Source organism: Mobula hypostoma, chromosome 16 (assembly GCF_963921235.1).
Source record: "Mobula hypostoma chromosome 16, sMobHyp1.1, whole genome shotgun sequence".
In the NCBI taxonomy this organism is placed as follows: Eukaryota; Metazoa; Chordata; class Chondrichthyes; order Myliobatiformes; family Myliobatidae; genus Mobula; species Mobula hypostoma.
The window spans coordinates 38,805,490-38,829,287 of NC_086112.1; the positions used below are offsets into that span (position 1 = coordinate 38,805,490).

A 23,798-nucleotide genomic window follows, 5' to 3' on the forward strand; every position below is an offset into this window, starting at 1 on the left:
AAACTTAATCTAGAATAATTAAAATGCCATGGATTTAAAAACAGGTAAAAACCCACAATTACCTACCTCATTGTCTGATTCCACAAGTACTTGATCATATTCACTAAGGGCAACCAAAAACATAATAGACGTCACGTTTTCAAAGCAATGAATCCATTTTCTTCGTTCTGATCGTTGACCCCCAACATCGACCATTCTGAAAGACCAATACAACATTAAATTTTATATGAATCAGATTAGGAAGTCAAAAAAACTCGGACTGATCAGTCAATAAATCTGGCATGCAACACAATGGAGGTCTGGACAACTTTATTTCACATGCAGAGGCTAATATTCATATTATTGATAAAATATCTCAGAGAAGAAAATAATCAAATTTAGTTACTGATTTGGAAGAAACCAAAGAAGATGCATATTTGCGAGTCACTTTTTGCTCTTCAAATGATGACATATTGAAATACAAAATTTATGTTTCACTGTTTAATCTTTTAAGTGATTTTCCATTTAATCATTTTTCAGACCATGTGGACAATATTTCAAAGATTACAAACAGCTTTTTAAAAAAAAGTATAAACATTTATAAGTATTAAAATATTAATTTATGAAACATGCAATTGTCATTTTAAGATCAATTCTAACAATATTACAAAATGAAACTCTATGTATATCATGCTCAGAGTTCTGGTAAATTGAAGCTTGTTGTCCAAATTGCAAAAACTGTTAGTGCCGTTCAGTAATTTTCTTCTACCTGAAAATGACGGTTTGTAAGTCGAAAGGGTATTCAATGATCCCTGTTGTTGGGACTCGCACTCTAAGCACATCTTGTTGAGTGGGTAGATAGGTAGGTGCTGCTATACGGTCCAAGTCTTTAAGATAGCTACAGATGGAGAAACAACAGGAATGCAAAGACTGTGACATTCGAGAGGGAAGACAGGGTGAGGAAAATAGAATGGGGTGGTGATCACCATTCTCCCTGCCTAAAAGACTCTGCTGAGTTCCCCAAGATGATGCCACTTATTCAAGGTGGTGGCATGGGACAGTTTATTTGTACTTAAGCCGTTTCCTTACCAGATTGTGCCATTTTCCCAAGAACGCAGAGTGCATTTTCCCAGTATTTTACATCTGAAAACTTTGTAGTTCTTTTTAAGAAAATTAATTGAATTGATAACACCAAAGGGTGAAGTTACACAAAACATAAATTGCAAAGCAATCAGTTTTTCAGATTTTGCCTCTGATAGACTACAATAATTACTTAGTGATGTGAGTAATTAAGTGGTAGTTTATGTCAGAAAATACTGGGAAGACACAACTTCTGCCACCTAGGAAATTTACAACAGGCCCCAATCAGTACCTGAAGATTATATTCTCCAGATCAAATGGATACTCAATGATGCCAGTTGTGGGCACTCGAACCCGCAGCACATCCTGTTGAGTTGGCAGATAATCAGGTGCTGCAATACGATCAGTATCACTAAGGTAGCTGTGAAATAAGAAAGAAAATTAACTATGATGCATTGACCCCTGTCACGGAGTGCCTTGAATTATTTATGGAAATTAAAATATGAAAAGCTGCAGTAAAAGTTAAAATGGACAAATTAACTAAAATGAATGAGACATACTCTTGGCTTTGGTTGCTGAGAGACAGGGACGGGAGAGAGGGGAAGACAGAGAGGAGGAGAGGGGAAGGTGTGGAGGGGAGGAGGGAGGGAAGGTGGAGGGGAGAGAGAGACAGACAGACAGACAGAGAGAGGGGGAGAGAGAGAGACGGGGAAGAGAGAGACAGGGTGGGAGAGAGACAGAGAGATGGGAGAAGGAGAAAAGAGGGGAAGAGGGGAAGAAAGAGGGGAAGAGGGGAAGAAAGAGGTGGAGAGGGAGACAGGGACACACACACACACACACACACACACACACACACACACACACACACACAGAGGGAGACAATGCATTATCTTGTTGCATTTTAAGTACAACATTCCACTCAGAAATTGATCTGGAGATTGGCCAACTCATTATGACTGTTACTCACTAGTAAAACACTCAGTGTTAAAACAAAAGATTCAATGAGTTGAAAACAAAAATTGAAGCAGGCAGATCAGTGCAAAACTGAGTGAGAGCTGAATTGTCAGAAGTACCATCTTTCAGGTAAAATATTAACTGAAGCCTGATATGTTTTCTCAGATATTCCTAAAGATCCTACAGTACTTTTTTCAAGGGAGTACAGGGGAATTATTGACAACACCTCACTCATTTATTATCCTCAAAGTCTCTAGATCAAACAATTTGCTGTATAAAACATTGTTTATGGCAACTATCTCTGTACAAAATGCACTGCTGCCCTTGCTACATAAAAATATCAATCACGTTTGTTACGTTCTCAATGAGTAGTGTTTTTTTTCTATCACATCAGTTAAAGAGAAATAATTACTTCTGTGCATGCTAACAAATTTGGGTTTCATTGAAATGTGATACTCTAACTACTATAAACATACATTTTAGATTTGAATCATAATGTACAGATCGATAACTCTATAGTTATCACACTGAAGGTAATTCAAATTCCAGTCTACACTGGTACTCCCTGGACACCCACATGCTCTAATAACCTACAGCCCTAGATGAAGTAGGTTAGTCCTTTATTAGGTATCTGATTTACTCTGTCAGTTTGATATTTGCTGGGCATGTATTACTAATACATTCCTCTGGCAAAACCCGTTAGTCACAATTTCTGTTTTAATAGTGAGTCATGACACAGAACCTTGGAGATATATTTGAATTAAGCAGCATGATTACCAAACTTGTAAGATAATTCTGCTCAAAAAAGGCCATTGAGGAATAGAGAATTGAATACTCCAGGAACTAGGAGCACGGCAGATTAAGATCTTTAAGATCTAAGATTTCACCGAGAAAAGATAAGTTTTGTTTAATATAACTATTTGGCTTGCCTTCTATGAAACCACCGTTCAAGTTATTTATCAAGTTTATATGCATCATATGAATAAAAAGATTTAAAGTAAATGCAACTTAAAATAGTTGATAAAAAATTCATCTTCTGAACAAAAGCAGACTCCATTCTCTTAACTCTTGGTCAGAGACGTTATGTTAGGGATATGAAATACACCAAACACTCTGCATTCTTACCAGGTTATACCAACTAAAAGCCAAATGCATTCACACTAGAACGAAAATCATGTAGGAACCTTCCTAGATTGTTTACTTCAAACAATTATTTCCAATGCTCTGATTTGCCTGTTGTTTCACTTACATTTCTCTGACATTCAATGTACCTATTGAAACCTACTCAAACTCTTACTCAGATCAGAATAACTGCTTATATCCCACAGGAAAATTAAACCAACATGTAGATCTGTACTTGGGTTACAATATGCTCAACACAAATGTATTCTGCTTATTTACTGATTATTTAACACAATGTTGGCTGAGTTCTCTTAAGGATAAAAAAAAACTTGGTTATTTTCATTGTATTCCAATTGCATTTAGAAATCAATCATTTTGGGCAGGATGGTTTTACGAGAGTAATTATTTATAACAGCAGAGACGGGAATAACATCATGTTAATTTTCTTGGAATAACAACTATTTTACAAAATACAAGAAATCCAAACAATGCTCAGAGAAAAAAATCATAAAGGAAGATAATAGAGGTGGAGTAAAATGTGCTAATTAGTGAGTATAGAAAATACATTATGGCACAAATAATGACCATCCAACATTTTTCATAACATATTTTGTTATGCATTTAACCAGGTCAGCTGTGTTATTTTTCAAAGCCATAATAATTAGAGTGTAAAATGAGATGTCCATATCTCAAAGGGCATTTTAGTTTTAAGAAGTGTGAACAAGCAAACCTTAAGAGGAAAGTGATTTGTTATGAAGGGTAACCAGTTACAGTTTCAATTAATGTTTAGATCTTAAAACAAATTTGTGGATGCGTTAAGGAGAGTACAGATTTGCTTCCAAGCTTCATTGTTGTTAGAGGGCAGAGTTTAACCAAATGGGAACACAAATCGCCTTAACCTGCAAAAAGCAGAGGATACAGCCCGGTCAATCACAGGTAAAGCCCTCCCCACCACTGAGTATATTTACAAGGAGCGCTGTCACAGGAAAGCAGCATCCATTAGATACCCCCCAGCATTTCCTCTCACTGCTGCCATCAGGGTGGAGGTAAATCAGCTTCATATCCCACACCATCAGGTTCAGGAACAGTTATTACCCCTCAACCATCAAGCTTCAGAACCAGAGGAAATAACATCACTCCCTCCAACACTGAATTGATTCCATAATCTATAGGCTCATTTTTAAGGACTCTACAATTTGTGGTTCTCGATAGATATTGCTTACTTATTATTATTATTATTATATTTGCACAGTTTGTGGCCTTTTGCAAATAGGTTGTTTGTCTTTGTTGTATGCAATTTTTCATTGATCCTATTGAGTTTCTTCGTATCTACTGCAAATGCCTGCAGAAAACGAATCACAATGTAGTATATGGTGACATCTATCTACTTTGAAAATAAATTTACTGTGAACTTTAGACTATATTAAAATACATTTGTCATCTTGGTGTCATATTTTTTGTCACAATTACCTTGTAGCTATCCAAAACAAAAATTACTCACAATGTTTAGAACATAAAAGTTTCTTCTTTCTTTCCCTACTTAACAGATGGCAAAACTGTGTAATAAACTTTCCGCATCTCATCTCACAAATACTGCCAAACAGATGATGAAAGTGTTTCCCAATAATAACCAAGATTAGGAATTCTGTAGCGACAAACTACTTATTTACTCCTACTGCAGTATACTAAGCCTCCTCACATCTTCATACATAAAAAAACTCGGTCACCTTCACAAAATAAGCAATACCCAAGACTGTACTGTATTTCTTCCGTACACGTTATTCTGCATTCTACTCATTTACAGTGTACTGCCTGAATGCACTCTGTAACTTTTCTGTTTGAACTGTATTCAAGAGGAGATTTTCACTGTGCCTTCGTACATGTGTTCATTCCAGAATATCTTATAGCTTTACCTTTAGGGATGAATGTGATGTTCCAAGCATATGAGTAAATGCTGAGTGTTCTTTGTTTCGGTTACTTATGTAATTGAAATGCTGCCCCTCTGTTGCCTGTTGTTGATTTCCAGATTTTCCAGAAATTGTCGCTGTCAGTGTTGTCCAAGTGTGATTTCCCCATTATTTCACGTGAGCTTGTGATCATCCTCCCTCTGAGAACTTTTGGATTCAGTGAGCTTGTGAGCCAAACTTCTCTGTGAATTATCTGGGCCTATATCGCACAAGTTATCGCATAGAATGGCATTGTAAGGCTTCTAAACCTCAGTAGATACAAAGCTAACTTGTCCAAGCTTTCCTCATCAGTATTAGTCTGTGTTAGATAGGTGGGTTATAAGAAAAAAAATAGCTGGAGTCAGTGAAAATAGTGAAAACAAAACTACCAATACTTACAAAAGGTTTTCTACAAGTAAACACAATAGTAGCTCTGTACTTCTTCTTGTCCAGTGTGAACTCCTGGCAGTCCCTTTCCCTCTCTCACACTGAGGGCAAAGTCCTCCTTTTTATTTTAGGCACCAGGACATGCCATCTTTAATGACCAACAAGTTAACTTAAGACTACAGAATAGAATACAGAAATATAGAAAACCTACAGCACAATATGGGTCCTTTGGCTCACAAAGCTGTGCCGAACATGTCCCTACCTTAGAACTACCTAGGCTTTACCCATAGCCCTCTATTTTCCTAAGCTCCATGTAGACATCCAGGAGTCTCTTAAAAGACCCTATCGTTTCTCGTTTCTGCCTCCACCACCACTGCCGGCAACCCATTCCACACACTCACCACTCTGTGTAAAAAACTTACCCCTGACATTTCCTCTGTACCTACTTCCAAGCACTTTAAAACTATGCCCTCTTATGCTAGCCATTTCAGCCCTGGGGAAAAGCCTCTGACTACCCACACGATCAATGCCTCTCATTATCTTGTACACCTCTATTAGGTCACCTCTCATCCTCTTTCGCTCCAAGGAGAAAAGGTTGAGTTCACTCAACCTATTCTCATAAGGCATGCTTCCCTCTGCACCTTTTCTATGCTTTCCACGTCCTTCCTGTAGTGAGGCGACCAGAATTGAGCACAGTACTCCAAGTGGGGTCTGACCAGCGTCCTATATAGCTGCAACATTACCTCTCCGCTCTTAAAACTCAATCTCAATAATATGATGCACTCCACAATGTAGCTACCATCATATTACAAAATAAACAGAATGATCTACCTTAAATATAGTGTACAAACATCAACATATTTACATATCCCCATTACTAAACAAATGGAATATTCTGCTGTGAATGCGGGAAAGGCATCATAAAGACAACCCAAGCACATCAGCTTGGTTTAGGATTAAACTAAATTTGGTGTCTGACTGAATGTATGTAGCAGTGCAGAGGGAAAACAGAGGGTATACGGGGGCGTGGAGGGACATTGAAGTGCATACACTCACTGCAACAACAGTAGAATGACAAGGCGATATCCCTGTGTGAGTGAACACACGTGTGTGAGGAGCACGTTTACTGAGTGCTCTCCATTACAGTCCGGTAAACCTTCAAGTCAAGCGATTTCAAAGATTAATGTTTTTCCAAAGAAGGCCAGCACTGTACATAATATCCCAGATGTGGTCTTACACATAATGTTCCCTATTTTGAACATGGAGCACGACAGCAGAGGACAGGTACTTTGACCACAATGTTGTCCAGACCCTTTAACCTATTCTGAAATTAATCTAACCCTTTCCTCCTACATAGCCTCTATTTTTCTATCATCCATCTTCCTAAGAGTTCCTTAAATGTACCTAATGTATCTGCCTCTACCACTACCCCTTGCAAGGTGTTCCATGCACTTAGCACTCTGTATAAGAGAACTTCTGACATCCAACCACCCCACCCCCCCACAATATTTTCCTCCAATCACTTTAAAATTATGTTCCTTTATATGAGTCATTTCCACTCTGGGAAAAAGTCTCTGGCTAGCTTGTCAATATGTGCCTCTTAGCATCTTGAACACCTTTATCAAGTCACTTCTCATCTTCCTTCAGTCCAAAGAGATAAGCCCTAGCTTGTTCAAACTCCTCCTTGCAATAAACAGTCACATTCTGCTGACTTCCTAATTACTAACTGTGTCTGCTCAGTGGTCTAAGCAGCATGCCCTGAGACACCTAGATCACTCTGCAAATCAGAGAACGCACTATGTCACCCATTTAGATATCTCTTTTACTATTCTCACCATAAACTGCAATTTCATGTTTTGCCACATTACACTCCATTTGTCTAATGTTTATCCATCCATTGAATTCCACGGCCTCCTTACGTCCTCTTCACAATTTATTATCTTCATCTGTAATTTGTGCTTCATTCAAGCACAGTAACTGTAAATAGCCGATGCCCCAGCGCCACTGGTTACATAGATTAGTAAAGTTGGATGGCACGGAAACAGACACTTCAGCCCAATTTATCCGTGCCAACTCTGATACCTATCTGCACTAATCCCAACTGCCCACAAAGCTTCCTCCCAAGTACCTGACCAAATGCCTTTTAAATATCCTACCTGTATCTACATCCACAACATTCTCTGGCAACTCATTCCATATAACCACCCCCTCTGTGTTTAAGAAGTTGCCCCTCAGATCTCCTTTCAAACTCTCTCTCTCAGCTCAAAACTATACCCTCTAGTTCTGGACTCTCCCACTCTACCCCTTATAATATTGTAAACCTCTACAAGGTCATTAGCAACAAGAAGTAGTATTAAAGTTAACTTACTCTTTATTTCCCATTAAGCAGCTCGAGAACTTTGGAAAATTAAAGCTAATACATTTCTTTCTCACTAGCAACCACCATTAGGACCCGAGGACAAATCCATTAGAACCATAGCTTTGTCCATGAAAGGCAGCACAGTGGTGCAACTAGTAGATCTGATTCCGAGAAACCGAGTTCAATCGCAAGTGTAGTTTGTATGCTCCCTGTGACTGTGGGTTTCCTCAAAGTGCTCTAGTTTCCTCTCACACCCCACTGACATGCAGATTGATAAATTAATCGGCCACCATAAATTGGCCCTAGTAGGTGAGTGGTAGAATATGGAGGGTGAGGGGGAGAGGGGGAGTTGATTTGAATGTGGGGAGAATGAAATATGGAATTAAGAAAGGATTAGTCAAAATGTGTGCTTGTTGGTTGGTATGGCCTAGGTGAACCGAAGGAACTGCTTCCATGCTATATTGCTCTAATTTGCTCAGTACCACTTCACTGATGTTTGTAATTCCTCTGCATTTCTTCCTGCCTCCAACTCCAAACTTACCCTGAATAGTTGGTGCCTCTGTGTGGCACAGGCACAATGCTCCACACTGACTAATTAGTCAATTCGAGGCACTGAAACAAGCCTCGGCTTCACTTGACACACCACAGAGACATGGGGTGTGTGGTGTGCCATCAGAGAACTATCTCCAGAGTGATCCAGAATTCACAACTGAGCAATCCAAGCAAAATCTTTTTCAAAAATCACCAGAAAAGGCCTGAGAGTTCCCAGGTGAGAAATTCCTTAGAAGCTTCTACCCTTAATTCCAGAGCAATAATCAATGACCAATAAATAAATTTTCAATTAATATTGTTAACTTAACCTTCATATTCTTCCTTAACATTCGCCCCTCTCATTATTTCAACAATTCTTTTCAAAATGTTTTATAGATCTATAAATTTTCACAAGATGAAACCTATAAGTCCTATTGTTCAGAACATAACCACATAAGAAACAGGAATGGGAGTAAGCCATCTGGCCCAGCGAGCTTGCTCCACTATTCAATAAGAAGGCCCTGTACTGTGCTGTAGGTTTTCTATGTTTCTAAGATCATGGTTGATCTGGCCTACCTGCCTTTCCCCCAACCCCAAACATGAGGAATTCTGCAGATGCTGGAAATTCAAGCAACACACATCAAAGTTGCTGGTGAACGCAGCAGGCCAGGCAGCATCTCTAGGAAGAGGTACAGTTGACGTTTCGGGCCAAGACCCTTCATCAGGACTTCCCCCAAACCCTTCATTTTCTGACTAAGCAAAAATTTATCTAACTCTGTCCTAATATATTTAATGAGGTAGCCTTTACTGCTTCCCAGGTCAGAGAATTCCAGAGTTGCGTTACCCTCTGGGAAAAGCAGTTTCTTTTCATCTCCATCCTAAATCTATTCTCCTGAATGTTCGGGCTATGTCCCCTGGTTCTAGTCTCACTCATTGGAGAAAACCACTTTCCTGCCTCTATCTTATATGTCCCTTTCATTGTTTTATTTGTTTCTATAAAATCTCCTCTCAGTCTTCTGAATTCCACTGAATAAAAGCTCAAGCGATTCAATCTCTCCTGAAAGATTAACACCCTTATCTCTGAAAGCAACCCAGTGAATTTTCTCTACACTGCTTTCAAAGCCAATACATCTCTTCATTGTCAAACTTCTTCCAAAGATACAGTATCTCTTCCAAATCGCTAAAGTATATCGTGAACAGTTGCGGGCCAGCACCAACCTCTGCAGCACTCCACTAACTGCAAACCAGAGGAACTCACGCAACACACATCAAAGTTGCTGGTGAACGCAGTAGGCCAGGCAGCATCTCTAGGAAGAGGTGCAGTCGACGTTTCAGGCCGAGACCCTTCGTCAGGACTGACGAAACAGGACAGAGAAACTCACATTTATTCCAACTCTCTGCATTCTATTGGTTAACCAACCCTCTATCCACACTAATATATTACCTCCAAACTCCATGCATCCTTATGGATAAGTCTTTTATATGGCATCTTATTGAACACCTTCTGGAAATCCAAGTATACAACAGCCACCTGTTCCCTTCTATCCACTGCACTCATCATACCTTCAAAGAACTCCATAAAGTTTGTCAAACTTTAAGAATTACTGCTGTATTTGCCTAACGGAACTGGCATGTTAGATGTATCCTCCACATGATGACTGACACAAAATAGCCATTCAAGGCCTTGGGCATTTCCACATTATCCAATATTAATTTTCCCCCTTGTCATCTTCCCCAGGACCTACATTCACTCTAGCCACCCTTCTTTGACTTTATATTATTGTAAAGACTTTTACTGTCTGTTTTTATATCTATGCAAGTTTACTTTCAATCTACCCTTTCCATGTTGCTTGCTTAGTGATCTTTGTTACTTTTTAAAGTTTTCCCAATCTTTCAGTTTCCCACTTCTCTTGGCAACTTTCCATATATACAAGAATGATTCAACGCCAACATTATTCTTTGACTACATTTATTCAATAAGTTGGTCATCATTGTTGCTTCAGAAAATTTAGTTTTGAAAAAGAATTGGTAATCTAATCATAAACACAAGGAAGTCTGCAGATTCTGGAAATCTGAAGCAACACACACACACACAAACTGCTGGAGGAACTCAGCAGGCCAGGCAGCATCTATGGAAAGGAATAAACAGCCGACGTTTCAGACAGAGATACTTCTTCAGACCTGAAAAGGAAGGATGATAGCTGGAAGGTGATAGGTGAACCCAGGTGGGTAGGAAAGATAAAGGGCTGGAGAGGAAAAAATCTAATAGAAGGAGACTGAACCATAGGAGAAAGGAAAGGAGGAGGGGATCCTGTGGGAGATGTTAGGCAGGTGAGGAGAGGTAAAATGCAAGTGAGGAAGAGAAGAAGAGCGAAGGGATAGGGAAAATGTTTTTTTTTACTGGGATGAGAAAATGATATGCCATCATTGGAGACTATCCAAATCAAAATCAAGGTACTTCTCTTCCACTCTGCCTTGCACCGATATGTCAGACCGGGAATGGAAATCAGAATTAAAATGTTTGGCCACCAGGAAGCTCTGTTTTTGGCGGATGGAGTGGAGGTACTCAATGAAGCGGTCCCCCAACTTATGATGGGTCTCGTGTAGAGGAGGCTGCATCGGGAGCACCAGACACAACAGACGACCCCAGCAGTTGCCTCACCTGGAAGGACTGTTTGGGGCCCTCAATGGAGGTGAGAGAGAAAGTGAATGGGCAGGAGCGGCCCTTTGTAATGTAATTTAATTATTCACTTTTAATTAGATTTTAGATCATTTGTAATCTAATTATTCCACTTTTCTTCTGTTAAACTTGACAATATCACAAATGTATACAAGGCTCAGAGTGTAATAGAGCTACTGAAGAATCTGTACATACAACACCCAGGAAGCCAAGTATTTGATCGTGGCAAACCTAATCAATTAATGATGAATTGCCTATGAAAGTCAGAAAGCTTTCAGTATTAAATGCATTTATATGACTGTTTTCCCATATTCTCTCAATTGTAAATGTCTTTAACAGAAGACAGATTCCTGCTAGGTTAGCTAGGCTGCTACTTATGTGTAACACATATCATGAAAATGTACCATACTATCATCTCCAACTACAATTTAAACGTATAACAGTAATTGACAATGCATCACTCTATCACCATTTCAATCCATTTGAAATTAAATGGGTGCCATGGCAGCATAGCAGTTAGCGCCACACAATTATAACTCGTGGCATCAGAGTACGAAGTTCAATTCTGGTGCCATCCAGAAGGAGTCTCTTTTCATCCCCCAGTGAAATGCGTGGATTTTCCTCCCACAGTCCAAAGGCTTGCTGGGTAGGGTAATTGGTCATTGTAAATTGTCCCATGATTAGGTTACAGTTAATCGGGGTTGTCGGGAGTTGTGGGAGCGCATAACTCTGTGCTGTGCCGTTAAATAAATGATATCAGCTGGATCATTACTAAATGGAAATCCCTTCAGAAGCATTCACTAAGAAGCTTTCATTGTAAGTAGGAAAATGATCGGATTTATTACAGAAAGAAGGGTGGTCATGCACTTCTCCTTTAATCAGTGGTATAGAAGATGGAAATGACAAGCAAATCAGACAACTGTCATTTTCTATGTGACAGCTGATCAAAATCAGGTATACTGTTGTTTTTAGCTGGCATATTGACAGGCAGCATGGTTAAATAAATTCTTCTTTGATAACCTGGTTAAATGAAAAACTAATGAAGCCAATTATTCTAACAGAATGAAGCAATTCTTGAATTAAACTACACAATGCTTTGAATTGAAATCATTACTCAACAGGTAGCACTGTTTACTATATATGGGTTCTATTTCTTTATCATACTTCAATAGGAAAAGTGAAACTATCAAGGTTATTGAGGTTCATTTACACATAGATCACTACATGTATTCATATCCTGCCACTTAGCAAGATCGCCCATCAACACAAAACTAACTTTCAAGTACAGTTAGGCAATATGCTGTGTTTTCTTTGTTAATAAAGTAATGAAGGAAACCAGCCTTATATCCTGCAAATCCCTACTCAATGCTATTGCTGAAGCACTTTCACCAAGTGCAATAATTTGTCTAAGTGGTTTACTCGAACTTTCCCAAGGATAATTAGAATCCACAACAAATGCTGGGCTTACCAACGATGCCCACATCACACAGGATGAAAAAGAGAGAAGGCAGCAATTGCTTGCAAGGACAACTACTGCATCTCAGCTGACTCTTTAAAAGGGCTATACAATTAGTCTCTGGTCCCCTGTGCTTTACCCAGCAGTCCAAACAATTTTCTTTTACCTTTTTCATTTTTTTGATGCTATTTCTGGACCCTTTACAGGCAGTGCATTTGACACTTTCATCTAATTGCCTCTGGTTCTTTTGTTATTCACTTCACATTTGAATCCTTCAGTCTTCGACAGCCTTAATTATTCTATCACTATCCTGCATATGGATACTAATAATCTCAATGTCTTTTCTCTGCCAATGGAATTTCTGTTAACAATCTGTGAAGTCTCCTTTGCACACTCGCTTTGATAAGCCATGTTCCAGGTTTGCCTAAATATTCCCCAAAACTGCTTTAATAAAGATTTAGTATACTTTATTTATTGTTTATACTATGCTTTTACTTACTAAGTAATATACCATTTAAACAAATTCACCACTCTTGTCACCTTCAAAAATTCAATGCATCAATTATCAAAATACAGATAAAAACTTAATTCTTCATTAAACTACCAAACATACAACGGGTGATTGATAAGTTCATGGCCTAAGGTAGAAGGAGTTAATTTTAGAAAACCTAGCACATTTATTTTTCAAAATAGTCCCCTCCTACATTTACACACTTAGTCCAGCAGTCGTGGAGCATACGGATCCCTTCTTTGTAGAAGTCGGCGTCTTAGACCTCCAGAAAGTGGTCCACAGCAGGGGTGATTGATAAGTTTGTGGCCTAAGGTAGAAGGAGATGAGTTATACAGCTCTCGTTACATGCACGTGCAGTTCAACTCTTTGAGTGATTATGCAGAAAGTTTTAAGTAAATAACTCATCGCCGTCTACCTTAGGCCACGAACTTATCAATCACCCCTGCTGTGGACCACTTTCTGGAGGTCTAAGACACCGACTTCTACAAAGAAGGGATCCGTATGCTCCACGACTGCTGGACTAAGTGTGTACGTGTAGGAGGAGACTATGCTGAAAAATAAGTGTGCTAGGTTTTCTAAAATTGACTCCTTCTACCTTAGGCCACGAACTTATCAATCACCCCTCGTAGAAACGCTTAATGCCTGTACACGTGGAGCATAGATTTTTGTTTCCACCTTAAATGAAAATCTTTGCTCATGGCAAACATACTCCATTACTAAATCAACTAGAATTGCAAACTTACTATTTAGTAGAATCCGACAGCTGGTACTCTCTCCTTCGGTCATAAGATTCCTGGATGCCTGGATCAACCCATAAACATTTTATTGCATCCACATAAGGGTTTTCAAATGTTGTCACTTTTTCTACATCGATTTCACGAACCAGCTGTGCATGTGCCTGTAGAAAGTTAAAATGAAAATTGTACGTTAAGACATTAATCACCAAGGTTTTTGTACAACTCCTTTCTAAACCAATGACCTAGCACAGACTACAGATGTTCCATCACTGTTTGAGTTGTTCAATAATGTTACTTGATGGAAGTACAGGCACAGAAATGATCCAAAGAACATCAAGCTACACAAAATCTGTGCAATGCTACCAACAAAAACCATAGACACTGTGGAATAACTGAGTTTCCTGAAATCTGACCTATATCTACCAAAAATCCCAGAGCCACAGAGTTCTCAATAAATTATTGCTAGACCAACGTTTAAATGAGCAAAATACTATAAAGTAGTTAAACTCAGCGAATGGACCTTGCTTTAAATGTAAGCTGAATGTAGACATCAAGGGAGTTCGAAGTATCTGTATCACCTTAATCAAGGATTGAGAAATAGACAGGTAGGAATCCCAGAAGAGGACTGAGCAAAGGAGAGCAGAACCGTAGGAAACAGTAGAGATGATCCATCCATTCTTTCACTTTGCTGAGCGCCAGTGGTTTACTCCACAGGAGTGTCCCCAAGCTTCTCGTTGCAGCCACTTCAACTTCCAAGCAAAGTACAAAGTTCAAAGTAAATTTATTATCAAAGTACATATATGTCACAATATACAACCCTGAGATTCACTTTCTTGTGGCCGTATCCAATAACCAAAATAAGTGAAAGACCGCACCAACAGGGTGGACAACCAGTCTGCAAAACACAATAAACTATGCAAGTACAAAAAGAAAAAAATAAAAATTAATAATTATTATTATTATAAATAAATATCGAGAACATGAAAACAACTGTCCTTGAAAGTGAGTACATAGGTTGTGGGAAAAGTTCAGTGATGGGGCAAGTGAAGTTATGTCCATTGGTTCAAGTGGAGATGACAGTATTGAATGCCAAGCTGTAGTCAATAAAGAGCATCCTGATGTCTGTATCTTTGCTGTTCAGATGTTCCAGGGTTGAGTGAAGAGCCAATAAAATGGCATCTGCTATGGACCTGTTGTGCTGGTAAGCAAATTGGAGCAGATCACACTCCCCCTCTGAGCCATGTCCATGGCCTCCTGCACTGTTACAACAAGGTCCAACGTTAGCTTTCGGAACAACAGCTCATCTTTTGTTTGGGCATGGCTGAGTCTTCCACAGTCAAATCAAATTCCCCAACTTCAGTTAACACTCTACCTGCATCAGAACTGTCCATTTCTGCCAGTCATAATTTTGGCTGAACTTTTTTTCCCTTCGGGGTTGTATGATCCAACCTGACAGGCATGTCCCACTGAGTTGCTACACAGCAACACACAGAGACAAACAAGCATAAGCTGATCCTAACTGCTACATTAACTCATCTCGTCTTGGCTTGTTAGAGAGGTTCCATTTATTTTTCACATCTCTCCTGACTTTTACTAGAACTGAAAACTAATATATTTTGTCTCTTTGCAGTTCTGACAGGAGGGTCTTGAACCAAAAGTACCTTGATGCTGAGTGTTTGCAACAATTTTCTATTTTTGTCTCAGACTTCCAGCATCAGCAGTTTTTTTTAAATGTGAGGCAATGATGATTCCTGCATATTATACATATAGAATAATGCCTTTCTTGTCCTTCCCCCAGGCCCCCCCACCCCCCGCCAGTATGCTGGTATTAAACCTACAGGATTCCACTACATCACTTAATAAAAATAGGTCTGAAAAATTCAGCATTTCTTCTGAGTCATTCTAGATGCCCGGCTACTTTCCATTTTTCTTATTTAAATGCTATTTCACTGGCAATGAAATGATAAAATTTGGACAATTTCTATAAGTGAAGGAATATTACCAATCTAATGCATGGCAACTGAATTTTTTTAAGCAATCAACTGTTTTTGCCAGTTTTATTTTATGAAAAGATTTGGTGTTCTTTACATTACTCTTTCAGACATCCCACCCTGCAAAAACTCATTTCACGGAGGTAGCACCATCAATTTATGGGAGACTTCCGGGAGAGGCGGAATGTCTGCAGTAGAGTAGCTCCTTAGCAGCTAGCCAGCTAGTTTAAATAATGTTAGCTATGCTAATGAACAAATGACACCTGTTAAACTCACCTCAACATGTCTTTTACAGTCTTAACCCACCATGGGCAATAGAAAAGTCACTGTTACAAACAGTGCAGCGAGCAACACTGTCATTATTTTTGACCCCTATTAGGCAGGGGTACACTTTAGTGTCGTCTGGGGTGACGTACGTTTTATATTTTTTTGGAACACTCTGCCATGGCACGCTCTCTCTCTCTCGCTCTCTTGCTTGCTTTCTCTCTCGCGCTCACTCGCTCGCTCTCAAAAAAATTGATTTCCGTGATATCGTATATAATTTGCAGGCATCAGGGAGCCACTATTCACATGCGGGAGACTCCCGGAACTTCCGGGAGAGATGGGATGTCTGCTCTTTAGTTTAACTGTACTTGGCCTTTTCCTCTATCATGACAATATAGCCCTATCCAGAATCAAAGGACAAGACTTAAACAAAAAACGTGTTAACTACTTCTATTTCTACCACATTCAGTCCCTATTGAGTGTCCCCTACAAACCTCGCAGTTCAAAGATCAGTGGAATTACCAAGATCCTTTGAATTTTTCTCTGTATCAAGATATGAATATTCAGTAACTTTTGCTCTCATTGTCCCTTCCTCAAAACAGCAATGAAGAGTGCCCTGACCTAATCATCAGTTGCTCTCTGATCTTGAGTCGTACAATTGGTTGTATTTGTCTGCCTCCAAGTGTAGCTCTAACCTTCATCCTTAATTTCTGCAGCAAGAAATACTTAGGTATTCAGGAGACACAGCTGCAGTTGCAAAAATTCTTTCGGACAACAGTGTCTGGGAGCAATTCAGCATCTGACAAAAGAATCCTTTCCATCAGTTGCTGTCTCCTTTTGATCACTATGAATAAAAGTTAGCAAAACATTTGATTTGCGTGTTTTTGAGTCCTCGCTCCACTGCAGCTGACATATTCTACCCTGACTGTGTCACCACAGCACTCTATGCACAGTCGTGTAGACAGAATAACAGCAATAGATTATTATCCTAATCTCTTAATTTTAGACAAATCTCTTGAAGAATATGAAACAAAAAACTAGGCATATGCCTCATGAGACAAATTCCAAAGCAGTGGTTTCTCAGGTAACTTAAGTGATTTCTTTTTAACTTCAAATAAATTGACCTGACACAATGTAAGATCTAGAGAGGTGTGAAATTCCTGAAGAAATGTTACCAATCTAATGCATACCAACTGAACCTTTTAAGCAGGCACTTGTTTTTGTCATTGTTAATTAATCAAAATATTCAATGCACTATGCCTTACTAATTAGTTTAACTGTACATGGCTTGTTCCCCTCCCCCGAAAAAAATTATGCAGCCGTATCTGGAATGCACAGGCAACAAAAACAAAATGAGACTGGACCCAACATCAGTAGCTCACTGCAGTGTATTCAGTTGTGCATTTTGTTATATTTCAGCAACAGGATGAAATAAGGAAATAAAAGCTGCCTGCATTCAGATGAATAACACATGGCTCAATCTGCCTCTGAATTATCACGAATGTTAGTAAACTACTCAACCCACCCCTAACCAAGTTCAGGATCTCTATTCCTTCCACATTCAGTCCTCAGTGGGTGTTCACTATAACCTCTCAGCTCAGAGATCAATGAACTACTGAGATCTATTGAATTCCATTCTATTCATAACAAGCAAGTTATTCAACGTCTTCTGGTTTGAAGGACTTCATCATCTCTCCATCAAGTGCTTTGTTTTTATTTGATATGTGAAATACTGAGAGAATGAAATCATAATTTATGCTTCCCAAGCTTCTCTCTGTGAAAGGCTCTCTCAACATTACTCATCACATGCTGCATTATAAATTCACTGACACTACTTGAATGGAAGACTTCAGAGATCTCTCACTGCTGGCCTCTAAATCCCCAGTGACAAGAAACATGAATGAAATCGTTGCAGGTGCAAAAATCGCACTTTTCAAACATTAACAACTCCAACTTGCACACATTTCACTAAATACCAAATTTATTGCTGCAGGCGCAAGCATTTCATTCAACTGCAAATGGCGCAGCTCCAATTAGATCTTGATTGAGATCTCCTGAGGATTTCTGTGATAAAAACATGCCTTCATTGTATATATTAATATCCAATTCATATATAACATCCAAAAGCTTGGAAACTACAAGAATGCAGTGTATTGTTCTCCCTCTTTTACCACAATCTGACACTTGATGCATAATATTACTGGCCTGGACTTTGAGGTCAGCAGCAGAGTGCAGCACTCACTGTTAACCTCAGTCATGGCATGAACCTCCCTTTTTGATCTAAACTGCTGACCGGCGACAGTTGTATGGATCACTGGCATCTAGCTATAGTATACTATTAAATTACATTAATAAGATTTGTTTTTAAAAAGAAACTATATTTCTCATTAAAATATGTTGAGATTTTTACCAGACAGTATTATAATCCACACTTGAAGTTATGAGCTTTCAGGGTTACAGTTACTGACTAGCTGTTTGATACCATGCAACATAGTGTATGATGGTAAGGTTATTTTACAGCAGAGCTTCACTGCCAAATGAATAGAATTCAAAAGGTATGTTAAAAAAAATCAGTGTAGCAACAACAAACATTAACAATTTCATTACTATCATTATTTTTTATTTCTGTTTTAATTAACTACTTAATAGACATATATACAGTGCTCATAAAAAGTATTCACCCCCTTTAAAGTTTTCATGTTTTATTGTTTTACAATATTGAATCATAGTGGATTTAATTTGGCTTTATTGGCACTGATCAACAGGAAAAGGACTCATGTCAAAGTGAAAACATCTTCACAAAATAATCTAAATTAATTACGAATATAAAACACAAAATAATTGTGAGGGGAAGGGGGGTTAGGAAATGATAAAGATGATAGATAAATTAGGACAGTAATATGGATACATGGACATTACTACAAAGTATTTCACAATTTCCTTCATGGCAGGCTCCTTCAGAAGATTAAGTTATAATTTATCCACGCTGAGTTGCTAAACTGGATACAAAACTGGTCCTAGGAGGCAGGAGGTAGCACTAGAGAGATTTCTTTCTGACCACTGATGTCCTCCAAAAATTAGTGCTAGGACCTCTCTTATGGTATGTACAGAAGGTCTGGATGGATATGTACGTGATCTGATTAATATGTTTACAGGCAACATGATCAGTGGAGCTGTAGATAGTGAGGAAGGTTGTCAAGTGATTTATCTGCTGGCAATTTGGGCAGAGAAATGGAAGATTGAGTTTTTTTTCCCCTCAAAGTATGTGAATTTCACAGGCTGAACCAGCATTTAAATGCCCATGCCTAATTGCCTTTGAGAAGGTACTGGTGCGCTACCTTCTCAAACTACTTAAGTCTATGAGGCAAGGGTATCCCCACATCGCTGTTAGGGAGAGAGTTCAGGGGTTTTGATCCAGCGACAGTTAAAGAAAAGCAATACATTTCCACGTCAGGGTGGCATGTGACTTGAAGGTAATTTCCAGGAAATATTGTTCCCATGTTTTTGCTGTCTTGCTCATTAGAGGTTGTGTGTTGGAAAAGTATTATCTAAGTGAGCTGCTGCAGAACTTCCTGGAAGCAGTGCAGAAGGCTGCTGTTGTGCTGCAGTGGCGGACAGCATGATGGGAGCCTATCAAACACAGTGCCATGACCTGTATGCTGTCAAGCTTCTCGAGTGCTGTTGAAGTTCCACTCAACCCAGGCAAGTTTAATCCAGGCAAATATGAGATGTTTTATTTTGGAAGGTCAAGTGCAAGAGCAAATATATGATTAAATGGTAGAACTCTGAGGAGCACTGACATACAGAAGGATCTTGGATTCCAAATTCATTTCTCTCTGAATAAGGCAACAAGCGGATAAGGTGGAAGAGAAGGCATGTGACACACTTTTTTGTCATCAGTTACGCTTTTAGTTTCAATCACCTGTCAAGGTGCTGTAGCTGGCAGAATACTGACTTTGCACCAGTCCCTCTCTCTTCAGGAAGATTTTACTTGTGTTCATAAGCATTTCACAGCAATGACATGATCTGTCATCATAAAAAAGATTAAGGGTGTACCATTCAGACCCGTACGTCACCTTAACCATACCTTAACCATTGAATAGCATCAATTACCTTTCACTTCACTGTCACTCAGATGCACTATGCTCATTTAGCCCTTGTTTCCTTTAATATCAAAGTCCATTAACTTCTGTCTTTAATATACAACAGCCACTGAGCTTTCACAGGTCTCATTACTTCCAAAAATTCTGTACCCTCCAACTGAACAAACATCTTCCCATGAGTACTGTGTACAGTTCTGGTCACCTCACTACTGGAAGGATGTGGATAATATCAAGAGAGTGCAGAGAAGATTTACAAGGATGTTGCCTGGATTGGAGTGCATGCCTTGTGAGAATAGGTTAAGTGAACTTGGCCTTCTTAGAGCAACAGAAGATGAGAGGTGACCTGATGGAGGTGTATTACCTGATGAGAGGCATTGATCGTGTGGATAGTCAGAGGCTTTTCACCAGGGCTGAAATGGGTAACACGAGGGGGCATAGTTTTAAGGTGCTTGGAACTAGGTACAGAGGGGATGTCGGGGTAAGTTTCTCATACAGAGAGTGGTGGGTGCGTGGAGGGCACTGTTGGCAACAGTGGTGTAGGCAGATACAACAGGGTCTTAGAAAAATGGAGCTTAGAAAAATAGAGGGTTATGTGGTAGGGAAATTCTAGGCAGTTTCTAGAGTAGGTTACATGGTCAGCATAACATTGTGGGCCGAAGGGCCTGTAATGTGCTGCAGATTTCTATGTTCTATCTCTGTTCTGAATGGCCTACCCCTTACTTTTGAGATTGTGACCAAAACCATGGAAAGCATAATTTCTACACATATTCTGCCCAGCCCTGCAATGAACTCTGTCAACAACCTGAAATGTTAACTAATCAGAGATTCTAACTAACCTGTTGAATATTTTCAACACTTTCTATTTTCCCTCACAGTTCCAGTAGCTGCAAGAATCTGTAAGTATCAGATATACACTGGTTTAACTGCATCCAATAGTTCACCCAAGGAAAACATAGCAATTGTTGCCAATTTGCTCAGATGTCCCAGTGATGCTACTGTAACAAACCTTCCCACTGGAAGAAAAAAGCTATTTCACCTTCGAACATTCCAGAAATGAAAAACATACAAGTGCTTGCTGGAGATGGTTAATGTTTTTGCACAGACCAGATCCAAGAAAACAAACTCATTCTCTCACAGACATGCTCATCAACTCCTCTTTTAAAATTTTTTTGGCCATTAATATACACTTAGGGTACTTTTAAGGAGCTAATTAACCTGCCAGCACTTCATTAGTCAAGGGAGGAGACTAAAGCACCCAAAACAATTTCACTGTAGGCTAGGAGAAGCAGACATTGACAAATAATCAGTGCATCAACTTTAAATGATGATAGCCAAGATGGAAAATATTGTTAGGATTTTCAAGATTACTCTGCTTTTTAAAATAAAAACTATTATTGGATCTTCAAGATCAAATGGCAGCACAGTGCCAGAATTAGTAATTCTACTGCCTCATCAGTATCTATCACTCTCCCTAAGAAAGCTGGAGCAATAGAATATGAGTTACATATGTGAAGTTTAATGAGTCATATCACCAAGATACTTCTAAGAATTTTGATGACAAGAGCTGAAAATAAGATACAAGCTGAAATAGGCAAAGAACAATGTGGTTTTGTGAAAGACAAAGGTACAAGAAACACAATATTGATGTTAAGGATACTATCAGAATGAGCTATTCAAGTGCAAAAAGATTTGTTTGTTTGTTTTATCAACTACACAAAAGCATTTGATAAAGTGAAGAACAATAAGTTATTTGAAATATTACAGAAAACTCTAGATCTAGATTTCAAAGACCTCCGCCTAATCAGAAATCTGTACTGGGAACAAACTGCCGCTGTAAGAATAGATGGAGAAGTGAGTCAGTTTATGAAAATCAAGAGAGGCATTAGACAAAGGTGTGCTTTCTCCCCGATTTATTTAATGTGTACAGTGAAACAATATTACAAAACATAAGAGACATCTTGGGAATCAAAGTTGGTGGTGAAAACATCAATAATTTCAGATATGCAGATGACACTGTGTTAATTGCAAGTACGGAGGAAGATTTACAAAACTTATTTGATATAGTTCTTGAAGAAAGTGCAAAAATAGGTCTATCTATCAATTTCAAAAAGACAGAATGTATGGTGATATACAAAAAGAGGGGAAGGGAATGTTGACTCAGACCATGACAGGTCGGCGTCGGGCATTTTCATGCCTTACAAGGAACAGATTGGAAGTCTGTGTGGGGCGCCATTCCTCGCACAGACTAGAGCAATATGTGATTAAGTGCCTTGCTCAAGGGCACAAACACGCTGCCATGGCTGAGGCTCAAACTAGCGACCTTGAGGTAACTAGACGAACGCCTTAACCACTTGGCCACGTGCCCAAAAAGAAGGAGAATCCTATCTACAGGCTGAGAATAAATGGGGAAGACATAAAACAAGTACAGAACTTTTGCTATTTAGGAAGCTGGGTGACATCAGATGGCAGGTGCGACATGGTCATCAAAAGAAAAACAGGGATGGCAAAAGACACCTTTACGAGAATGAAGAGTGTACTGACCAACACTAAACTAGGCATGACAACCCGCCTCAGGGTACTGAAATGTTACGTTTATCCAGTTATGATATATGGTTCAGAATGTTGGACAATATCTAGTAACGTGACGAAACAAATTGTAGCAGCAGAGATGTGGTTTTTGAGGAGGATGCAAAGAATATCATGGACGAAACGAATATTTAACAAGAATGTCATGAACAAAGTAAACACAAAAAGAAAAATAATGTATGAGATCATGAAAAGTCAACGTAACTTCACTAGACGTGATTAGGGAAGAGGAGTTAGAATGCACGATAATTATGGGAAAGATTGAAGGGAAGAAAGCAAGAGGAAGACAAAGACAAATGATGATGGAGGCAGCAGCCAGAGACCTGGAAATGAATACCAATGAATTGATCCACTTGACCCGAAACAGGAGTGTGTGGGCCATGGCAGTCAAAGCTCAAACTAGGCATGGCACTTGATGATGATGACTGCCTCATAAGTTCGGAGTGGAGTTTGCCCCTTCTCCCCTTGACTTTCTCTCTCTGGGTGCTCTTGTTTCCACATGCATCTCAAAGATGGGCTGGCTTGTGGGTTAATTGACCAGTGTTAATTGCCCTTTGTGTGTTGGTGAGTGGCATAATCTGGAGTGTTGATGGGAAACGTGCTAAAAAATGAAATTATTGAAGCAACTGGTACAAAATGGGAACTTGATAGATAATGTGCTCTCAGTGGGCTAAACTGCACAACTCTAAATACAAGAAGGTTTTACTGACAAAATAATACTGACTTTTAATCTAATAAAATCTTTCATAAATGATAGTGTTATCTTTGACACAGCAAATGTGCCTTCCTTCAATAAAGTTGCTTGGATTCTGGATCAGTTGAACCTCCCATTATATTCAGTTTCAATGTGTAATATTTGACCTCCATCAATTAAAACCCTGAGTTTAAAACATGTGCAATGCAATTAATTTGAATTGAAACTAATTAGGTTATTATAGTAGATCTCTTTTGTGCAATCTATTTTTAAATATCCTTTAAATCCCATAGCAATGTTGATTTTCGTTCTTGAAGACCAATGCAAAATCTTTTGCAATCTTATTTTAACTAGAACAATGGCAATCAAAAGATTGAAGTTTCCAAATCAAAGTAACAAAACAAATAGGCAACTCAAG

At 39.0% G+C, this 23,798-nt stretch overlaps 1 protein-coding gene across 2 annotated transcripts in view; it reads right to left on the reverse strand.

Annotated features, from left to right (window-relative positions):
• Positions 1-23,798, reverse strand: part of LOC134357342 (guanine nucleotide-binding protein G(q) subunit alpha) — a 234,883-nt gene that overhangs the window by 29,475 nt on the left and 181,610 nt on the right. Inside the window, exons 3-6 of one of the 2 annotated variants that reach the window (XM_063068785.1) lie at positions 13,749-13,903; positions 1,352-1,480; positions 749-877; positions 67-196 (exon numbers count right to left, since the gene is read on the reverse strand). In XM_063068785.1, coding sequence (XP_062924855.1) covers positions 67-196; positions 749-877; positions 1,352-1,480; positions 13,749-13,903 — 543 coding nt within the window. The remainder of the gene's footprint in view (positions 1-66; positions 197-748; positions 878-1,351; positions 1,481-13,748; positions 13,904-23,798) is intronic. The other variant, XM_063068784.1, reaches the window with a different exon arrangement.